Here is a 20,807-nt window from a genome sequence, read left to right on the forward strand (position 1 = left end):
TTAATCATACATATAATTCTAAGTCTATTTATTAATTTAATTAAATTTTTTTATTTTTTTTCATGCAACACTAGACACACAAGGGACAATTTGAAATATTATACTCAAGCCTTGTAAATATCCCATTTAATTTGCTCGACAAACAAGCGAGAATTGATGCTCAGTCATTTAGACATATATTATTTTATTTATTATTATTAAACATAAGTATTTTTATTTTTTTTTTTATTCAACATTTTGTTTGTTTATCAAGTGAATTTTATTATTCGATCAATCTTAACATTCATTAATTTACGGATTAAAGGCTTTCAATTTTTTATGTCATTAGTCTCCTTTTTTTTTTTCGTAAGCTTTTTTTTTTTTTTCTATTAAGCTTGCAGACGAAATAAGTTTACCTTTTTTAAAAAAACTTTTAAAACTCATCGAGTTTTATAGTTTTAAAGGTTTATCGAAATATTAAAATCATTAAAATTATAAACAAGTGTCATTAATAGTTTATAAAAAATATTTTCGTATTTAAAAAAAAAATTTAATTAAAATATTTTCATATTTTATCGATAATAAATTACAAAAGTAATTAAAAAAAAAATAAACAAGTGATTTAAAAAGCTCATACTCTTTAAATTATAATTATTTATGTAAATAAATAATTAATTTTTTAAATTGATAAATAAACAAAAAAAAATTTAAGATGAAAAATAAATTTTAAAAATTTAATTTTTTATTAATAACCAATTAATTTGAAGAGTTATTCTTTGATCTACTTGAAAAAAAAAAAAATTCTTATATTCGTGTGTATGCACTTCAAGTAACTCTATTATAATCCACATACTTATATTTCACTAAAACGAAAAAAAAAAAAAATTCAAAAAATAGATGAAGAAAAAAGAGAAAAATAAAAAACTATGACCTTGCTATTAAATCTAAGTTAAAGTACGTCCTAAGTACTCTTGTAGAAATAAAAAAAAAAATTAAAAAATATATAATTTGTGAATATAAGAGAGGGAGAGACATAAGAGAAAACTGGTGTTATAATTAGGACACAATTAAACGCACAACAGAGAGATAAAGTTATATTGTTGTTCTTGGCTGTTTATTACTTTGAATAATAGTTATGTCATTATTATGACAATAACTATTGTTATTGCCACAATAATTATAATATTTATAATAATTATTTTGTCCATTGTTTATTTCATTGTAAATAAATTCTTTGAAATATATTCTTGCATTTGACAGATATCAAAATATGACAATTAATAATTTTTCTTTATTGAAAAATAAATATTACAATAATTTTATTAAAACTCTAAAATATTTTTTTTCAATAATAACTGTCTGAACTGACAAATATTTTTTTTTTTTTGAAATAATATGGATCGATGAAAGAAAATCATAGGATATCGGTGAGTACAGGTACTGCAATCGAAAAATCATATTTAAAATTGAATTTTAAAATTTTTCTTGATTATTTTCTTTGCTATAATTTAGTTTTTTTTTCATTTATTTTTTTCTATTTTGCATGAGAGAGGGTGTGTTTGATGTTTTCCTGCTGACCCAGTAAATTCAAGTAGAGATTTAGATTCTCAGTATATATGAAAGGGAAAAATAAATTTATTCAATTTCATTTTCATGATGATGGTAATATTTTATATTTTTATTTGTGTGAAGCCACTGGACATTCCTTAAAATATATATTATTATTAACATAGTCGTGAAATTTTTTTATTTACTATTTTAAATCTTGTGATAAATCATATATATTTTTTTCATATAAATATATATTTTTTTTACAAATCATAGGTTCGTTTTACACCGAAAAATTTACGTTTATTTTTTATGAAATTTTGTAACATCTGGGCTTTTGGCTGCTATATTAGTATCTCATATTTTTTTTATATATATAGACACATTTAAAAGTACGTATCATGTAAAAGCTCAACATTTGAGCGGAAGCTTTTTCCAAGCTTTATCTTGAGAAACCGGATATTTCATAGAAAGCAAAGATCCTTCCAAGTGTCATTAGGAAAGTCTTGACTTAGGTACATTGCAAAAAAAAAATATATATATCAAGTAACAGAGAGACAAAAAGAGAAAGAGAAATATAAAATTATCGAGTCAATGATCTTGATATTTTTTTAGCTATGTTTTTCTACTTTTATTTATCTTTACTTTATTTTATTATTATTTTTGTTGTCTCTTCTGTCAACTCTAAATATCCTTTTTCAATTTTTTTTTTATATTTTATATAAATATACATTTACTCAAGCGAAAGTCCAATTTATTTAAGTTACAAAATATTCACAATTCACTCACTTTCATGCTGATTAATTTGAGAAATACATTTTTATTTATTTTTATTTTTTACAAGTTGTTTTTACAAGTTGTTTTTACAAGTATTAGCAATAAAATTATTAAAAAATTATAATCAATTTTTTATAATAAAAATATTTGTCAGTGTATGATTCTTGTTTTTTTTTTTTTTAGTAGTTTTGTAACGATTTAAACCCAAGGCTTCAATCTTTATGTTCATTTTTTTTTTTAATAAAGAAAGTATCAATAAATATTTATTTTCTACAAAATATCACACATTGAATCATGAAAAAAATTGGTTATTTTACTTGATAGAATTTTTCCTATAAATATTTTTTTTTCTCCAAGTATATACGATAGTATTTTTTTATCTGCATGATATAAAAGTTGAAGTGATTTCTCAATTTTTCAACCAATAATAAAGTAAAAAAAAAAAAAACTATTATATCAAAATTTTCAAACATACTGATTATTATTTTACATCATCGATAAAAAAATAATCTCCGTAAAAAATATAACATTAACTTGAAAAAATAAAAATTTACTTGTTTATTTATGAAATTTTTAATTAAAAAAAGAGTCATTCAATTTTCATAATTATTTTTTATCAAGTATAATAATAATAATATTGTGAAAAAAAAAATATATGTCGAGATGTAACGAGACAAGTGGCGAATAAATATTGATGATATTATATATCGTATAACCGCAATACATTTTCCGTTCGAATGATCAGGTTAATCGACTTTAACGTAGAGAGAAAACTATGCTTCAGGAAATTCAAAGGAAATTGTATTGGTCGTTGGTGATAGTAAATGTGGCAAATATCTATTTTCAATTTCTATCTTTATTCTTGAAAGGATATCTGAGTATTACTGCATCTTTTAAAGCCCCACTCATCCTTGGATAAAGCTCCAATCAACCCCGAAAAAATAAAATATTCGAAATGAAAAGAAAATATATATAAAATTTCATCTTCAACCTGTCAATGAATTATTTTTTCTTTTTTTATTCATCATGAAAGTGAGTGGTCAAATGAACGAAAATAATTCTTCTTTTTTTTGCTTTCGGTGAAATTTAAAAAACTTTTTTCCTTGCCAATCGTTTAGGCGCCATTCTCTGATCAAGTAAATCGTTTTATTAATGGATCCTTTTTACTATTGGCTAACAAAAGGATGAGAAAAAAAAATATTTAGATAAGAAATTCAAGATTAAAATGATTCTTCTGTTATCTTGATCACTAGAGGATATATATTTTATTCAATTTCGTGCTGAATCAATTACACACACACATTGTTATTTAATTTTGTGTATTTTTTTGTTTTTGATCTTTTGATAAATATCTTTGAGTAAAAGAATATAAAATTTTTTTAATCGTTGACTGAATTTTATGGTCGCAATATCCTGATAAAGGATTGAAAAAAAAGAACCAATTTGTAGAGTGTCTTATTATAAAGAAAAATGAGATTTTTTTTGTTAATTTAAATTAATTGTTTTATCAAAATAATTATGATAAAAAAATTAATTTATTACTGTACAAAATTAGTACCTTAAAACTTTTTCTAAATATTTTTTTTATTTCGAAATTTACATTTCGATAAATAATTATTCGAAAAATTTGCTGTTATTTCTGTTTCGAAATATTTCGATTTCGAAATTTTTGATAATATTGATAATTAATTTGTTTTTATATTTGTTTTTTAATTTAATTTATTAAATATTTATTTAGTTTATAATTTACATTAAATTTTCATCAATTTCGATTTTGTGATTTCGACAAATTGACATTTCTGTCTCAATGATTTTTAAATTAAATGATCTACTTTCATGACCCTTTTTTTTATCTACAAATTTGCAATCCAGCATTTTTTATAGCTTTTTTTTTCTTTCTTTTAAAAATGGGGTAGATTTTTCTCTCTTTTTATTTTTTAACGTATAACAGTTCGTTGACTTTTGTGTCGGTACGTTAAGTGCAGATCTATTGTTTTTATATGCTGACTTTATGCTCTATATTTAAAATAAAAATTAAAAAAGTTTCCCCAAAGTTCAATAATAAATATTATAAATATTTTTGAAATAAAATTTTCAAAATTCTTCATCTTATTTTCATTGTTTTTGATTTATTTTTTTTGTTGCAAAATAAATAATAGAAAAAACAAGCTGAAAAAAAATACTCAAACTTTTTCAGTGTAAAAATAATTGAGTGAAGTAGTCATTAAAACTTTATTGTTTAAAAAAAAAATAAAACCATTTGCTTACTTTTATCTCATTTTACCGTTCTGAATTTAATTTATTTTTCAAATGATTGTATTCTTTAAGTATTATTTCGTTTTAATTTAATTTTTTTTATCTCAAGTTTGTAGTTTATTTTCTTGGCAATAGTAATGCATTTTTAAATGTCAATAAAATTTCATTAAATACCTGGTTATGTGTTAGATAATAGCTAGAACATTGCGGAATCTTTGTACGTGTTTGAAATTATAAATTTTATATGCAGTTATAACCAGAATAAATCGATTTTTAATTTTTTTTATTTGACATGAAAATTGTCATTTCTTTTATCATTCATATATATTACACTTTTAAAGCATCAAGATCAAAGGTATATATGAATAAAAAATTTTCCTTTCTACTGAACATACACAATAAATTTTTTTTCTACTCAAATAATAATCCCAAAGGAAGAAAAAAATTTCAAATTGCCCCTGGACATTTTGCTCGTAAATTATTTTCTCTTGGAGTTTGATCAAAAAATGATTGTTCCATTCCCTTAAGCATAATAAAATTTATATTTAAATACTAAAATAATTTTTGTTTTTTTTTTTTTTTAAATTAATCAATTTAATTATTCAAACAAAAAATACATTTTTCTTTTTAATTATGTACTTAATAATTTTAAATTTATAAAAAAAAAAAAATTGTGCTGTTGGCGTTAAATCCATGTTAACATTTTTAATCTTTTCTTTTCGAAAAAAAAAAATTAAATTAACAATTTATAAACCACCTAGGTACAATAAAAGAATTAAAAAGTTTTCTTTTTTTATTTCATATTAAACATTGGAAATTTATTTTTTATTATGTATTTATTTCATCAATAAGTTTGTCAATACTTTTATTGATAAAATGATAATTAATAATATCTGAATAATCAAAAGTTTGTATTTGAAGTGCCACAAAACCTCCTGATTTTTCCTGTGTTTTATAATAAAAACCAATACCAGATAGTGGCACTGGAGGATCAGTAATGACTTCTCTCGTGTCAATAAATGGTACAGTTGTTTGACTACCATCAGCAATCCAATCACTAACTTGGAATTTAATATATGAGTTTGCCATATAATCCACCCTATTGACAGATTTTCCATTTGTCGGAATGTCAGGATTATCTGGAATTTTTAATTCCAATCTGAAATAATAATAATAAATTATGCTTTATCATATGTAATTTGTATATTGTCCTGAATACCACTCTGAAGTTTCTCTCAATATAAATCCATCTTCACTGATATTTGTTGCAAGTATGCTTATTGATATTCCATCAGTACAAGTAACAAATTTTACTCCTTAAAAATCACAACAAATTTCATGTAATTTTTTATTTTTAAATAACATTAATGATTTATTTTTAATTTACCCTGAATTACTTTTCCGGGAGGTGCTACTAAATTATCAAGATTAATATTTCGCCAATAAAATTGTAATTTAGATGTTTCATAGGGATGCTCTGGATTACTACTATTTTCGTTGATAAATCCATGTGGAACATTACCAGGATTCACTGTCACAACGTAATCAGAATTCCAACTTTGATTATTTTTATTTATTACCCAGTTGTCAAGTATTCCAACACGAATTTTAAGAACAATTGCATCTTGTTCAAGGTCAAATTTAATTCCAGTTATAACACTGTTAATAAAAAATGAGTTTTGAAAATTTAATTCGAACTATTTCAAATTACCAGTAATTTCTATTACAAATTTTTTGACATACCCTTGATCATGCTTCGCTAAAACTTCCTGCAAACTAAATTTTCTAATTGTTTTTGGATTATAAATATCGTCACAATAACAAGCACAAATATTACAATTTTCTTCACGCTTTATAGATCCTAAATAAACTCCATAAATGTTTTTCAAAGTTTTTACTATTTTCATATAACGACTTGTGATTTTTTCATAATGAACAGTATTTTTTCCGACGCAATCATCAGTCCATGGACCTATTGTTTCACCTGATCCCATTTTAAAAGCTTGATATCGTCGAGAAGAATTATAATCATCCTGAAAAATTAATTTAATTATTAATCAAATAAAAAACAAATCGAAATATATTTATCAATAAATTTTTACTGGAAAGCAGATCATTTCAACTGCACTGTCCGAACATCCAAATAAATTTCCATGGCATTGATGATTTGTGTTTTTAAATTCAATTGGTGATTCAACAAATAAAAATTTATTGCAAGAATCATCTGGACATGTCTTGTCTTTTGTTAAATAATTTTTACCCATAACATATGAGTGAATAAAAAATTTAAGCTGAATATAATCAACTCCTGCAAATTGCAAATAATATTAGAAATCATTTTTAATAAAAAAATTTAAACAGTTAGTTGTTGTTTACCTTCAGTGTAATTTAATGGATCACATCTTTTTATAATCTTTGATGCATAACCCATTGCAATACTCGATTTTTGTTGAATCAATAATAAACTGCGTTTTAATTTTTGGATTGTTTCGATAATTGCTGGTTTCATTATATCTAAAAAAGAAAATTTGTTTTTATTAATAAATATTTAATTTAAATATGCTCTTTATTTTTATTTACATGATTCAGAATTTTCACGAATTACGTATGTATCAATGACTTGTGTAAATCCATTTAAAACAGTCAATGATAAACAATTGTGCAAATTGTAAATATGTTGATGCACTGATATTTTATTATCACAATTATCATAATATTTATTCTGAAAAAATAAAAACAAAATGAAATTAGTGTAAAGAAATTTAATAATTACATAAAGCTCTAAATCATTAGATAAATTTATTTAAAAATTATTTATTATTCATTTTATTTTAATTTTAATAAACATTAGTTCATAGAAAAAATTACTTTCGAAGTTTCTTAGAAATTTTTTCTTCACGAAATTGAAGGCATTATAAAATGTGTTTCCCCAATTTTTTAACTGATAAAAAATTTTTTAAAAATAAAAATCTATTTATCAACATTTTTAACTATTATTACTATTCTTATTTTTTTTTTTTTTTTTTGATTATTTTACACTAGCGATAACGAAGTATTTTTTTTTTGTTATTAACAAGATAAATAGACAAAAGAAAAGTGAAAGAAATTTTTTTTGTAAAACTTTTTATCATGATTATTTATCAAGGAAGATAGTAATTTTTAATTAAATATATAATGACTTTATTTAATTTTTTTTCTAGTGATATTATATAAAAATTCTGGAGCGTATGTAACGAAACAAGTGGCGAGTAAATGTTGATGTTATTATAGCGTATAACCGCAATATATTTTCCGTTCGAATGATCAGGTTAATCGACTTTAACATGGGGAAAATTGTAAAGGAAAACGAATAAAAAAATTATGCAATTTATTACACTGAAGAATTTATTTTGAATGAACTAAATTTAGTCAAATAAAAAAATATAAAAAATCCCTTTAAAAAATTCTTTGAAATTTCTTTTTATTTTTAATTAATTTTTTTTTATTTACTATTATTATTAATATTTAATATTATTTTAAATTACTCACAATATTTTTATCATAAACATGAAAAATATTTTTCAGTTCATTTGTAAAATTTCTTGATAAAAATGTTTTAATATCTCTCATTAAAAAAATCATAGACAATGGATCAAGTTCTTTGTAATCATCAATTTTTAAATTTTTAAATATCTCATTATTATTCATTTTTCTAGCAAATAAATTTCTATAACAAATATTTGTTAAATTTATTGCATTTTCAAATGATAAAAATTCAGAATCGTTATTGTTAATATTAAAAATTTTACTGGCAATGCCATATTGTAGTTCAGTTGTTAAATATTTGTCACAAACATTGGTATGCTCAACAATATCATTTATTTTTATTTTAATATTATTACTATCCTCTGTTTTATTTGTTTCGTTTTTTAAAAAATACTTTAAAACACTGAGATAATATTGAGCCACTGGTGGATAATCCAAATTGTAATTTGAAAATTGGGACAATGAATAACCCTCAGAATTATTTATCAATATTATCACTGATATAAAAATTACGCAAAAAATATATTTAATATTGTAATACATTTTTTTTTTCACAATTAAAAACTGTCTGTTTCGTGTCACTTTACTTGAACGTCCGACGACAATCGTTAAATTTTTTAGACTGATAAAAAAAATCATAAACAACTTTGTATTTTATTTTTTTTTTCCGTATAGTCAAATAAAATTGAAATATTTTTTTTTTAATGCGTTAAAAAAAAGATATCATTAGTCAATGTTCAAAATTTTTTAACGTATGTTTAACAAACATAAAAAAAATATTTTCATTGTGTTTTAAAATAATTTGATAACCTGTATTCATCAACATTAAAAATCTATTTCTAAGCATGATTATTTTAATGAATAAAAATTATAAATAAAATAAATTCTTATCAAGTTATCAGTTGAGGCTTAGATTAAATTTAATGGTAAATGTAAAAATAAATTATCAAGTGTCTGTAAGATAATAGCTTAATTTAAAATTAAAAATCTTTTCTTGTTGTTGTTCTTGAATATCTATAGACGTAATATCTATAAACCACAACTTATAGCTGAAAAAAAAAAAAAAAAAAACTATCAAAATAAATAATTCATAAAATCTATAAAAAGAACAATTTAATTATCTATTTTTTCTTCAAACAAACATTGTCTAGGATCTATATTTTATTTCTAACGTGATAAAAAAAAATTTCGAAATTTTCAGCATGAGCTTTTCCATGTGACCTCGAGTCGAAATTTAAGTCACAGGTTGTTTGGATCCTGAGCAGATGCTGTTGATTTACGTCTCTAAATTTTACCGCTAAAAAAAATATATATAAATAACAGTACGCAGAATAAATATAATTTTAAAATTGCAACAAGATAAAGCACAGTCAAATACGATTTAAAAAATTTAGATATATATCAATGTGTTTTAACTCGAAAAAAAAAAAAAAATTCATAAGATACACAAAAGTAAATCTCGTTAAGTTCAAAAGAAAAAAAATCTCATACATTTTTTCTCTTTATATATTTTTATTCCTGTTTAAAATTTCATTCAAACGAGGTGAGAAAAAACTGCCGGATGCCCTAGATTTATTATGTTGAATCATCAAACACTACAACTCTTTTTTTTTATTTTTTCATCTCTTTCATCCGCATTTTAATAAATTTTTTTTTTAACCTTCACAAAAGAATAACTGTATAATATTGAATTTAAAATTATTACAAATTCACAAGTAATTTAATTTTCATGTTAGCAAAAAAATAAATAAATTAAAATAATTTTTTTTTTATATATAAAACACTGATGAAGAAAATTTATTTATAAAAAAAAAAAAAATATATATTGTTGATGTTTATTTATATAAAAAAATGTAAAAGAGGTTAAAGACTTTTTATCAGCGATTACTGACCTGCAGTAATATCGATTGCATAACACCCCTTATGTTGTTGTTTTATTTTTTTTTATTTTTTTTATTTTAACCCTCGCTCTTCTTGCCCCTTTGTTAACATTAATAAACACACGCGAGAGTAATCGGTTCCGTAGGCGCGCGCGAATATAACAGAGCAGTGCTTTGCGTGTTTTACACCCTTAAAATCGTCAATAAAATTTTGCATTGTTGTATATATATGTACAAGAAAATAGAGCACTAGGCTATTCGGGCAAAAACTTGGTGCATCAAACTTTTTTATTTGGATCAATTTATTTTGATTATTATTCACGAAAGAATAAACATGAAAAATACACAAAAATCATAAAATTTATATTTAAATAAAATAATAATAATAAAAATAATAATTTTTAATAATTTATAATGTTAAATATTATTAATTTATTTTTTTATTTTTTATTTATTTGTAGAAATTTGATGAAAAAAAAATTTAATTATTTAGTTTATTTATTTTATTGACTTTTTAAATTTAAAAACAACAATAAAATAATATTATTATTTTTTTTTTTTAATAAAAATATGTTTATTAATAGTTATTTTTAAATGGATAAATTTTTTTTTAATAATTTCAGTGTGTTTTATTTTTTTTAACAATTATTATAAATCAAAAATATTTATAAACATGGAAATTTCGATAATCAATTTGAATAACAATTTTTTTTATAATTCCTTTTGTTTTTTTTTTGAAACTATTTTAAATATATTAAATTTATTGTTATATTATTTGAAAATTATTATTTATCAAATTTACATTCATACTGATATCGAAAATTTTTTGAACTTTCCCAACATTTAATACGTTTGTCCTGCTTGAAGGGTGTCTTGCAACCATGACGGCATAAATATCCTCCAAACCAGCATTTACCATTACCACAATATGAATTTCCAGTAATAAATTTTCCTTCACTAAAACTCCATGTCAATGGTATACTTTTATTAAAATAATATCCTTTAATATGTCCAGACTGACCACAAGTTCGATAGTAACAATACTTATCATCACAATAATTTTTATTGAAATTTAAATCTTCAACTTTATAAGTATCTTCAACGGCAATAAATGGTAGGCATCTTTCAAAAAATCCATCAGCAAATACGATTGCAGTCAAATTCAATACAATGATTAAAATTTTAACACCCATTTTTTTTTTAAATTAAATTAAATTTTCTGTTTGCTTCATTCGTGTGTGTCAACACGACTAAATTTTCTCGACAGTTTTTTTTTTTTTTCTTTATCATATTTTTTAGATAATAAAAAAATAAATATTCAAACAAATAAATAAATAAATACCAGAAAATATATTTTTATATTTTTAAATAAACTTTGTCTATTTTTTTTTTATTTTTATTCTCTTTCAAGTCTTATACATCGATAAAAAAAAAATAAAAAAATTGTGCCTTCAATAACTACAATGCCATGTCACAATAAATTTTATAAATCCCAAGAAATCTTGATCGATGACCGAGATAATGTAAATTAAAATTAAAACAAACGATAAAATTAAAAAATAGACAAAGTATTTTTTTGAGGTCTTGATGACATGGTGTAAGGTGTCGTCAAGTGACACCATCTTCCTTGTGTTTATTGATTGTTTTAAAAGCACCTCTTGATGAAGGGATTGAACGGTCATTTTCACTGGTTCAGGTCACAGACATGCAACGCGACTTTGGCACAATGACCCCTGAGATGAGGTCGTAACTATTTTACATTTATAAAAATCGATTGTCGATCCATCATCTAGCGCATGTGCAATTTTTCTTTTTTTAAAAATAAATATATCAAGTATTTAGTTCAAAAGCAAGTATTATTATTTTGTTTTTTTTTTCTATGGAAAATAAAGAGAGTTACAAGAAGAAACAAGATATTTCAAGATAAGAAAAATATAAAGAAGAATATAAAAATAAAATTAAAACTAAAAAAGTAATATAAATGATCGCGTGTTTAGCGTGCTTGCTGGATGACACCAAATCGATGAGATAGTATATTTTCATTCACTATCCATCACAAGAGTATATATAAAAATAATAAAAAAAAAACGGATGAAAAGACTTTATTTGACATTTCTGGGATAAGAATGATTTACATCACGAGCATGACATTGTTATCAACATTTTTATTGCATGATTAGTTTTATTTTTCTAATTAAAAATTTATTTCTTTTTTTTAATTATTATTTTGATTTGATTTCTAACGTTTTACATCATTTTTTTCTCTGTAATTTTTATTTTAAAAATTCAATATTTAAATTATAAATTTATTGTTTTTATTTTATTTAAATTGTTTAATTTATAAATTAAAAGTAATTTATTTATTTATTTATTTTTTTTTGATTATAGAAAGTGCGGGTGAAGATGAGGAAAGTATTGGGGGTGATGATTTTGCCACAAGAATTGCTATGACAACAAAAATGCTTGGTCTACATGCTGGTGGTAGTCCAACACCTGGTGGTGGTTATCATCGTGGTAACATGGGTCATCATCATAATCAACATGTTAGTTTTGATCCTGAAACAGCATTACATACGCCAACAACAAATTTATTAGATAAACCAGATGTTGATAAAAAAGTCAAGGTAATAAAATTAATTTTATTTAATTTAATAATTATATTTAAATAAATATCATTTAAACAATAATAATATTTAATTTTAATGAAAACACGAGGCGTGGCACGATTAAAACCCTTGAGACTTTTTCAATGTTTCACGTGTGGCAAAAGAGAACAATAAACAAAAATGAAGAGGGCTAAAAGACAAGCAAGCAAAAATAAAATAAAATACATATAACTTGTCCGAGACAAATAAAAACAAAATGAGAACAATGATAAAGTAAGGGAATAATGATAGAGGGGGGAAGGGGGGGTTTAGGGGGGATGTTGATAAGGTGATATTCCATCGTGACATCCAACGAGGCCACGAGTGTTTATTTTGGCGCACCCCGACAATTGTTGGCAACGACCACACCCTCAAATTTTCCCCCCATGATCTTGTACTTTATCATCATTCTCTTATTTTTCTATGCTAGTCTTTCATCTTCTTCATATCAACCCTATTTTCACCCTCTTTTATCCTTATTTTTTCAAAGAACTCTTTTTTTTTTTTTTCTTACTCGCTGTTCTTTCCAATACTTATTTTACCAAATTATATACCACCCACTACCACCTCCCGTGTGTAATCCCTCTTCAACCCACTTTTATCAAAATTTTCCCTTATTATTGTACACATAGAAAATATTATTTTTATACACATATGAAAAGTATCAAATTATGGTTTAATGCTTTTGTTATAAGTATCAATTTATTATTCGTATTAGGTTGAGTAAATAGACTAAATATGTCTTATTATATATTGAGATAATTTTATTGATTATTATGCTTGAATTATATTCAGGATATTATCATAATTAATTTACTAATTGATCAATTAATTATTATTATTTTATTATTGTTTCTTTAAGAATATTTTAAAGAGAAAATTTTTCAAATTGAAATAGCTTTATTTAGTTATTATTTTTTATACTAATTAATATTTATTTATTTGTTTTATTTAAAGGTTCAATTGATGACAATATATTTTGTTATTTCATTGTGATTTTCATTGTCAATCAATTGATAATAAATTTTTTCTTATGTTCGTTTTAAAAACTAAAAATATGCAAATTGGTATATTTAAAATTTCTCGTTTTATTTGACTTTATTATGTATGAAATTTTGAATAAATTGTAAAGAAAAAAAAGAAAATTAAATGTGAGTTTATATTTTTAATATTTTAGTGAAAAAGTATGATACTAAAATTAAAAAATATAAAATATAAATAAACATCAGTGTAAATTTTTAAACAGAAACTTTATAACTTTTTTTTTTTTTTAAAACCAACTTGTATATTCAACTCAATTATTTAAATACAATAATTACACTACGATGAGACTATTTAATTTTTTTTAATCAATTTTTAAATGAGTATTCACTATTCGTTTAGGTAAACTATTTATAGTCATAAACTTTTTTCGTCATTTAAATAACATTTTATTTAACGAGTCGTTAAAAAATATTTCCCACAATTTCAAGATGCAAATATTGTCAATAAAATATCAATATATTTATTTGAATATTTTAAATAAATAATATATAAAATTTTGAATGATCCAAGTGATGATTTCTGTTGCTGATTTATGAATAAATAATAAGAAAAAATAAAAAATACCGTTATTAATTTTAACATGTGAATATCAAGCAAAATTTTTATATTATTTATACGATAATTTGTATTTTATCTTCATCTAATATTTGCCAACTTATAAACAACAAATATCAAGATGTCAATAATATTTTCCTACAAAAATTCATTGAAAATTCTTTCATGTATAAATTTGATTTTATTTGATATGAAATATCAATAACTGAGCTATAAAAATAGCTAGAAAATATAAAAAATAAAATGCAATATGAAAATTTAAATATTTTTATATTTCAGAGGCAAAGTATTCATGGTATGATGGAAGAAGCAAATGTTGTACGACCACATCAAGAAATAGCAAGTCTTTCTTTGTCTGAAAAACGTTATTTACTTGCTGTTGAAAGAGGTGATGTTGCCTCAGTAAGAAGGTACTATTAATCCTTGTTAATAAATTAATTTTTACATATAAATAAATACCAAATAATATGAAAAAAAAAATTATAAATAATAATAATTATGTACAGAATGCTAGCAGAAACCGAAAAATCGATAAATATGAATTGCGTTGATCCACTTGGTAGATCAGCATTGTTAATGGCAATTGACAATGAAAATCTTGAAATGGTTGATTTATTAATTCAATATAAAGTTGATACAAAAGATGCATTATTACATGCAATATCTGAGGAATTTGTTGAAGCTGTTGAATTATTACTTGAACATGAAGAAACTTTACATCGTCATGGCGAGCCACACGTAAGCAGCTCGGCTGTGTCATCGTCCGCTTGTCATACCGTTCGTAGCACTTACTAACCCCCCGAAAAAAAAAATTAAATTTAATAAAAAACAAACAATTTCAACTTCTTAATTTTGAAAAATTAATATTTACCAAAAATAATTAATAGATAATAGCATCATGCTAAAAAATATCCTCAATAACAAAATTTCCAGTCAAATTATATTATCAAGATCATCAGGATATTTTTATCAATTAAAAATTTATAATAAAACAAAAGAATCATATTTACGTTATAAACATTTGCACGCTGCTTATTAGTTGTAAATAACACAAAAATAAATGTTTGATTTATGTAAAAAATCAAGAATTAATATTGAATTATTTAATGTTTAATTTAATTTCAGAGTTGGGAAGCATTGCATCCTGATACAGCAACATTTACACCAGATATAACACCATTAATATTATCAGCACATCGTGATAATTATGAAATAATAAAAATTTTATTAGATCGTGGTTCTGTATTGCCAATGCCACATGATGTAAGATGTGGGTAAGTTCAACAAACAAAAAAACAATGTTCAACTTGATAAAACAATTAAAAGCTAAAAGTTAAATAATTAAAAAAATAGTTGAAAGGAAATTGTATTAAAACTTTTTATGGACCTAATGATTAATTTTATTTATTATTTTGGTTATTAGCTGTGACGAGTGTGTAACTTCAAGACTTGAAGATTCCTTGAGGCATTCACGTAGTCGTATCAATGCATATCGTGCACTTGCCTCACCATCATTAATAGCACTGTCTTCCAAAGATCCAATATTAACAGCATTTGAATTATCATGGGAACTACGTAGACTATCATTTCTCGAGCATGAATTTAAATGTGAATATCAGGTAATAATATTTTTTCTAAACCGACAATTAAATAAACAACCAAAAAAAATTATAAATTCATTTAAAATAAATTTAATATAAATTGTAATTTTAATAAAGGAATTAAGACGTAAATGTCAAGATTTTGCAACAGCATTATTGGATCATACAAGAAGTTCTTATGAACTTGAAGTATTGCTTAATCATGATCCTACTGGTCCTGCATTTGAGCATGGTGATAGAATGCATCTCAATCGTCTTAAATTAGCTGTTAAATTACGTCAAAAAAAGGTTAATAAATATAAATATAAATAAATCTATTTATTATTAATTTTTTAATATTTAATTATTTAGTTTGTTGCACATCCAAATGTACAACAATTATTAGCATCAATATGGTACGAAGGTCTTCCTGGTTTTCGTCGTAGAAATATGGTCCTCCAAGCAATGGAAATTGTTAAAATTGGTATATCATTTCCATTGTTATCATTTGCATATATTATTGCTCCACATAGTAGATTTGGTCAGATAATGAGAAAACCATTTATTAAATTTATTTGTCATTCAGCTTCGTATTTTACATTTTTATGTAAGTAACAATTAATAGTATATAAATTAATTTACAATATTTGAATATTCAATTATAATTTATTTGTTTTAGTCATGTTAATTTTGGCAAGTCAAAGAATTGAAAGTGTCATTGGTTTATGGACCGGTCAAGATATTGATAGTCATGATCCACCAAGTAAAAGAGGTGCAGCACCAACTCTTGTTGAATGGTAATTAATTAATTTCATTTTTAAATTATTATTATTAGTTTATTGATAAAATATAATAATTATTTATTCATTTGTTTATTTATTTATTTATTCATCAAGTTTTAAATGTGGTTTTTTTATTTTTAAACTTAATAATTAATTATGAAAAATATTACAGGCTAATTCTTGCTTGGGTATCAGGTTTAATATGGTCAGAAGTTAAACAATTATGGGACGTTGGACTTGAGGAATATATAAATGATATGTGGAATGTTATTGATTTTGTGACAATGTCACTTTACGTTGCAACATTTGCATTACGTATTGTTGCTTATTTTCGTGTACTCAAAGAAAATGAAGGACAAGCACCTGGTACAATAATTGAATTACAAAGAGAACAATGGGATACTTGGGATCCAATGTTAATATCTGAGGGTCTTTTTTCAGCTGCAAATATATTTAGGTATAGCTTTTAAATATTATTTTTATTATCAAATATAATAATACATTTTTTTATTTTATTTTAAATAGCTCCCTCAAACTTGTTTATATATTTTCCGTTAATCCGCACTTGGGTCCTCTTCAAGTATCACTATCAAGAATGGTTATGGATATTATGAAATTTTTTTTTCTATTTGTACTTGTACTTTTTGCATTCTCCTGTGGTGAGTGGTACGTTATTTAATAAAATTTATATTTTTTATTTAACATTATTTATTGAGTCGTTTGGCTTTTTTTTTTTCAAATTAGGATTAAATCAGCTGTTGTGGTATTACGCTGATATGGAAAAGAAAAGATGTCCATCAGCAAATAATCCAAGCTCGGGAAATAATAGTGCAACAATGGATTCAAATGCTTGTATTGTTTGGCGAAGATTTGCAAAGTAAATTTATAATTAATTAATTAACAAATTGAGAGAAAAATTTACCTTTAAAAAAAATCGAAAACAGTCAAAAACAAATATAAAAATTACAACGAAAATTATTTAATAATTTTTTAAGACTTTTATTTTTCTATAAAAAAATATAGAATAAAAAATAATATAAAATAAATTATTCATAGTATTAATAATTAATAATATCAATAATTAAAATGTAAAATATTTTTTTTTTCGATTTTTTTAAATTTCGAAATTTACAAGTTTATTTCGATTCCAGGTAAAAGTATTTGTAAAAATTAAAATAAATTTATTTTCTTCCAGTTTATTTGAAACAATACAAACATTATTTTGGGCAGTGTTTGGTCTTGTTGATCTTGAAAGTTTTGAATTAGATGGAATCAAAGTATTTACACGTTTTTGGGGAATGTTAATGTTTGGCACGTATTCAGTTATCAATATTGTTGTTCTACTTAATCTATTAATTGCAATGATGAATCATTCTTACCAGTTAATATCCGTGAGTATTATTTTTTATAAACTAAAAATAAAAATTCCATGAATAATAAAATTAAACAAACATTTAAATCTATATATTATTTATAAATTTTTCGATTATAAATTAAATATATAGGAACGTGCTGATGTTGAATGGAAATTTGCTAGAAGTAAATTGTGGATTAGTTATTTTGAAGAGGGTGGAACTGTACCACCACCATTTAATATTATTCCAACACCAAAAAGTCTCTGGTATATATTTCAATGGGTACATAGAAAATTTTTTTCACAACGTAGAGCTGCTAAAAAAGAACACATGAGAACAATTAGAGTGAGTTTAAATAAATAAAATAATAAATAAAATAATCTTTCAAATGAATTTACAATATTTAATAATACTTTAATTTTTTTAAATAAGAGAAAAGCATGTTGGGAACGTGATTTTCGTTATCAAAGTATAATGAGAAATTTAGTTAGAAGATATGTGACTGTTGAGCAACGAAAAACAGAGGGTGAAGGTGTAACTGAGGATGATGTTAATGAAATAAAACAAGATATAAGTGCATTTAGATGTGAGCTGATTGAAATATTAACAGCATCTGGAATGAAAACAACAACAAGTACATCAACTGGTTCCGGTGAGCTCTCTGGTCCTTCCTGCATTGTTTCCTCAAGTCGTTAGTATCCTCATCTAGTCTAGATAAAAACCAACAAAAAAAAAAAGATAATTAACCTCTAGTAAAATTCCAAACTAACAAAAAAATATACATTAATATTTAAAAAAATTAATAAATTTGTGTTACAAAGTATACTATTATTAATGATAGATATTTTTTGGAAAAATTTTAGGCGCAGGTCGAAAGAAAAATCGTCAAAAAGAACGACGATTGATGAAGGGCTTCAATATTGTTCCCCAGCCAGGTGGAAGTGGAAGTTTACCACCAGTTGCTGAATATAATGACAACAGAACAAGTCATGAATTATCACGTAGTACATTAAGTGGTATATTTGCACCAGTTACATTAAAAAAAAATCCACATCATATTAGTACAAATAGTGTACCATCAAGTTGTACAAGAATTAATAATACAAATAGAATTTGTTCAAGAAAAAAAAAATGGGGTGCATTAATTGAAGCTGCTAAAGTTCGTTCAAAACTCATTGGTATAATTAAAATGATAGCTAATTAATAAAATAAAATTATTGCACTTTAGATATTAATGTAAATAATAAATTATAAATAATAACAGGTAGATCACGTTCTGAAGATTCAATGTATCCACCAGCATCTGAAGACGGTGGTTTTCGTTCAGAGGGTTCAAGTGATTCAAAATCATCAATTGATGTACCAGGTGGTAGTCAGGATAATCCAACAATACAAGAAAATCAAAGACAATTAAATCCATTAATTCATGGACTGGATTTTTCTACAGCCCTGGCAGCATTGAAAATAAAAAGAAAAAAATTTTCAAGCTCCAGGGCATCAACACCAGGAATGACAAGCGTAAATACAACGACAACAGAGAGTGTATCAGCCATTCCAATCGGAAATACAAATGTTGCAGCTGTTACAATGATGAAAAATCAATTGCATCGAGCAAGCAGTGTACCAACGAGAAATCAAGATATGATAAATCCATTGATACTGGGAAGACGTCACGATACAACACAGAGTCAACAGCCAAGTTTGGACACAGGGGAAATGACAAGTGTCAGTGAACATATTGGTGAGTCATCAGATAAACTCAGATGATGATGAATTAATTAATTAATTATTAAAAATAATATTTAAAAAAAAAACAAGTCCAATTGATTAATTGAATAATTGTTAAATAATTTATTATATAATATATATTTTTAAATAATAATTATTGTTAAAAGAGGGTGATGATGGAGAAACATCACAGAGTCAGTCAACAACGACATCTGATACATTACAAACACAAACAAGTATCACAATGAGTGTCAAAATAAATGGATCAGCAACACAACTTCAACGTCTTGCTGCAAATGAAACACCTCGTGATGTCAACACTGGCTGGCTCTGAGCTTATAAAATATATTGAAAAAATAAACGAAATTTTAAACTGCATTCCAATTATTATTCTTTGATTAAATTTTAAAGAACCAAAATTAATATTTATGATATTTTGAAAAATAAATAATCAAAATTTCATTTACAAAAATTATTCATCTTTATTAATGCTAAATAAATTAATATAAAAATATTGTACGTTGTATTTTAATTGAATATATAATTAATTTTTAAAAATAATATTTAAAATATTGTTGTATCGTCCTTTGGCGACAGTTAGTATTTTTTCACGTGCATTTAAAAGCACCTCATTTTATAAACGATGTGCAATGATGTAGAAAAAAATAATAATCGAAATAATTTTAAACTGCCATAATTAATTTTGATGCAGTAATTATTTTAAAAAATGAAAAATGCTGGAAATTTTAATTTATCAAAATAACAAATATCAAATATCTTAAGCAAAAATTAAAACAAAAATTTATTTAGCAAATAAAATAGACAAGATAAACTAAAAAAAAAAAAAAAATCTATTAAATTAAAAAATAAGTTTAACAAGTGTTGATCAATTATCAAAGCTGGTAGATGACTCAATTTTTTGTCGTCATGACCAAAACTACCAGCAATAATAAAAATTAATTATCTACTAACTAATTATCGTATCAAAAAAACAAAATAGAGTTTTAATAAAGTAGTTATTAACAAAAAAAAATAATTATATTAATAATGAAATAAACAAAACGAACAACGTGCACGCACAAATTCAATATAATGTTTGATGCCGAAAAGATATTTTATCAATTTAACCATCCGAAAATTATGATTTAAAAAT

At 23.6% G+C, this 20,807-nt stretch overlaps 2 protein-coding genes across 5 annotated transcripts; one reads left to right on the top strand and one right to left on the bottom strand.

Annotated features, from left to right (window-relative positions):
• Positions 1 to 1,389: 1,389 nt before the first annotated feature.
• LOC122856671 (transient receptor potential-gamma protein) lies at positions 1,390 to 20,159 on the top strand. Of its 4 annotated transcripts, none has more exons than XM_044158428.1 (18): positions 1,390 to 1,416; positions 12,354 to 12,589; positions 14,489 to 14,619; positions 14,716 to 14,986; positions 15,335 to 15,483; positions 15,633 to 15,828; positions 15,928 to 16,098; positions 16,162 to 16,396; positions 16,469 to 16,586; positions 16,744 to 17,028; positions 17,097 to 17,230; positions 17,316 to 17,448; positions 17,767 to 17,962; positions 18,077 to 18,271; positions 18,359 to 18,617; positions 18,790 to 19,104; positions 19,191 to 19,667; positions 19,822 to 20,159. In XM_044158428.1, exons 2-18 carry the CDS (start codon positions 12,413 to 12,415, stop codon positions 19,986 to 19,988), a joined length of 3,609 nt encoding a protein of 1,202 aa, XP_044014363.1. In that variant the 5' UTR covers positions 1,390 to 1,416; positions 12,354 to 12,412; the 3' UTR covers positions 19,989 to 20,159. The 4 variants fall into 4 exon arrangements, with proteins under 4 accessions (XP_044014363.1, XP_044014365.1, XP_044014364.1 ...); XM_044158430.1 differs by having other exon boundaries at positions 1,391 to 1,416; positions 18,359 to 18,578; positions 19,822 to 20,064; XM_044158429.1 differs by having other exon boundaries at positions 1,391 to 1,416; positions 14,716 to 14,947; positions 19,822 to 20,064.
• Positions 5,389 to 6,703, bottom strand: LOC122856166. The gene is made up of 5 exons (XM_044157859.1): positions 6,663 to 6,703; positions 6,304 to 6,593; positions 5,948 to 6,219; positions 5,783 to 5,876; positions 5,389 to 5,719 (listed from the first exon to the last, which is right to left on the bottom strand). Exons 1-5 carry the CDS (start codon positions 6,675 to 6,677, stop codon positions 5,389 to 5,391), a joined length of 1,002 nt encoding a protein of 333 aa, XP_044013794.1. The 5' UTR covers positions 6,678 to 6,703.
• Positions 20,160 to 20,807: the final 648 nt, after the last annotated feature.

This window comes from Aphidius gifuensis, linkage group LG5, assembly GCF_014905175.1.
Source record: "Aphidius gifuensis isolate YNYX2018 linkage group LG5, ASM1490517v1, whole genome shotgun sequence".
Lineage (NCBI taxonomy): Eukaryota > Metazoa > Arthropoda > Insecta > Hymenoptera > Braconidae > Aphidius > Aphidius gifuensis.

What these genes read in the sequence shown, in the direction of transcription:
- LOC122856166 (XM_044157859.1), bottom strand. An exon ending in TTAGCGAAGCATGATCAAGG is followed by an intron (nt 6,220 to 6,303) that starts GTATGTCAAAAA and finishes TTTTATTAACAG; the next exon opens with TGTTATAACTGGAATTAAAT. An exon ending in TCCCGGAAAAGTAATTCAGG is followed by an intron (nt 5,877 to 5,947) that starts GTAAATTAAAAA and finishes GTGATTTTTAAG; the next exon opens with GAGTAAAATTTGTTACTTGT.
- LOC122856671 (XM_044158428.1), top strand. Translation starts at nt 12,413, where the DNA reads ATGACAACAAAAATGCTTGGTCTACATGCTGGTGGTAGTCCAACACCT. An exon ending in ACTTTTTGCATTCTCCTGTG is followed by an intron (nt 17,231 to 17,315) that starts GTGAGTGGTACG and finishes TTTTCAAATTAG; the next exon opens with GATTAAATCAGCTGTTGTGG. An exon ending in CTGCATTGTTTCCTCAAGTC is followed by an intron (nt 18,618 to 18,789) that starts GTTAGTATCCTC and finishes GAAAAATTTTAG; the next exon opens with GCGCAGGTCGAAAGAAAAAT.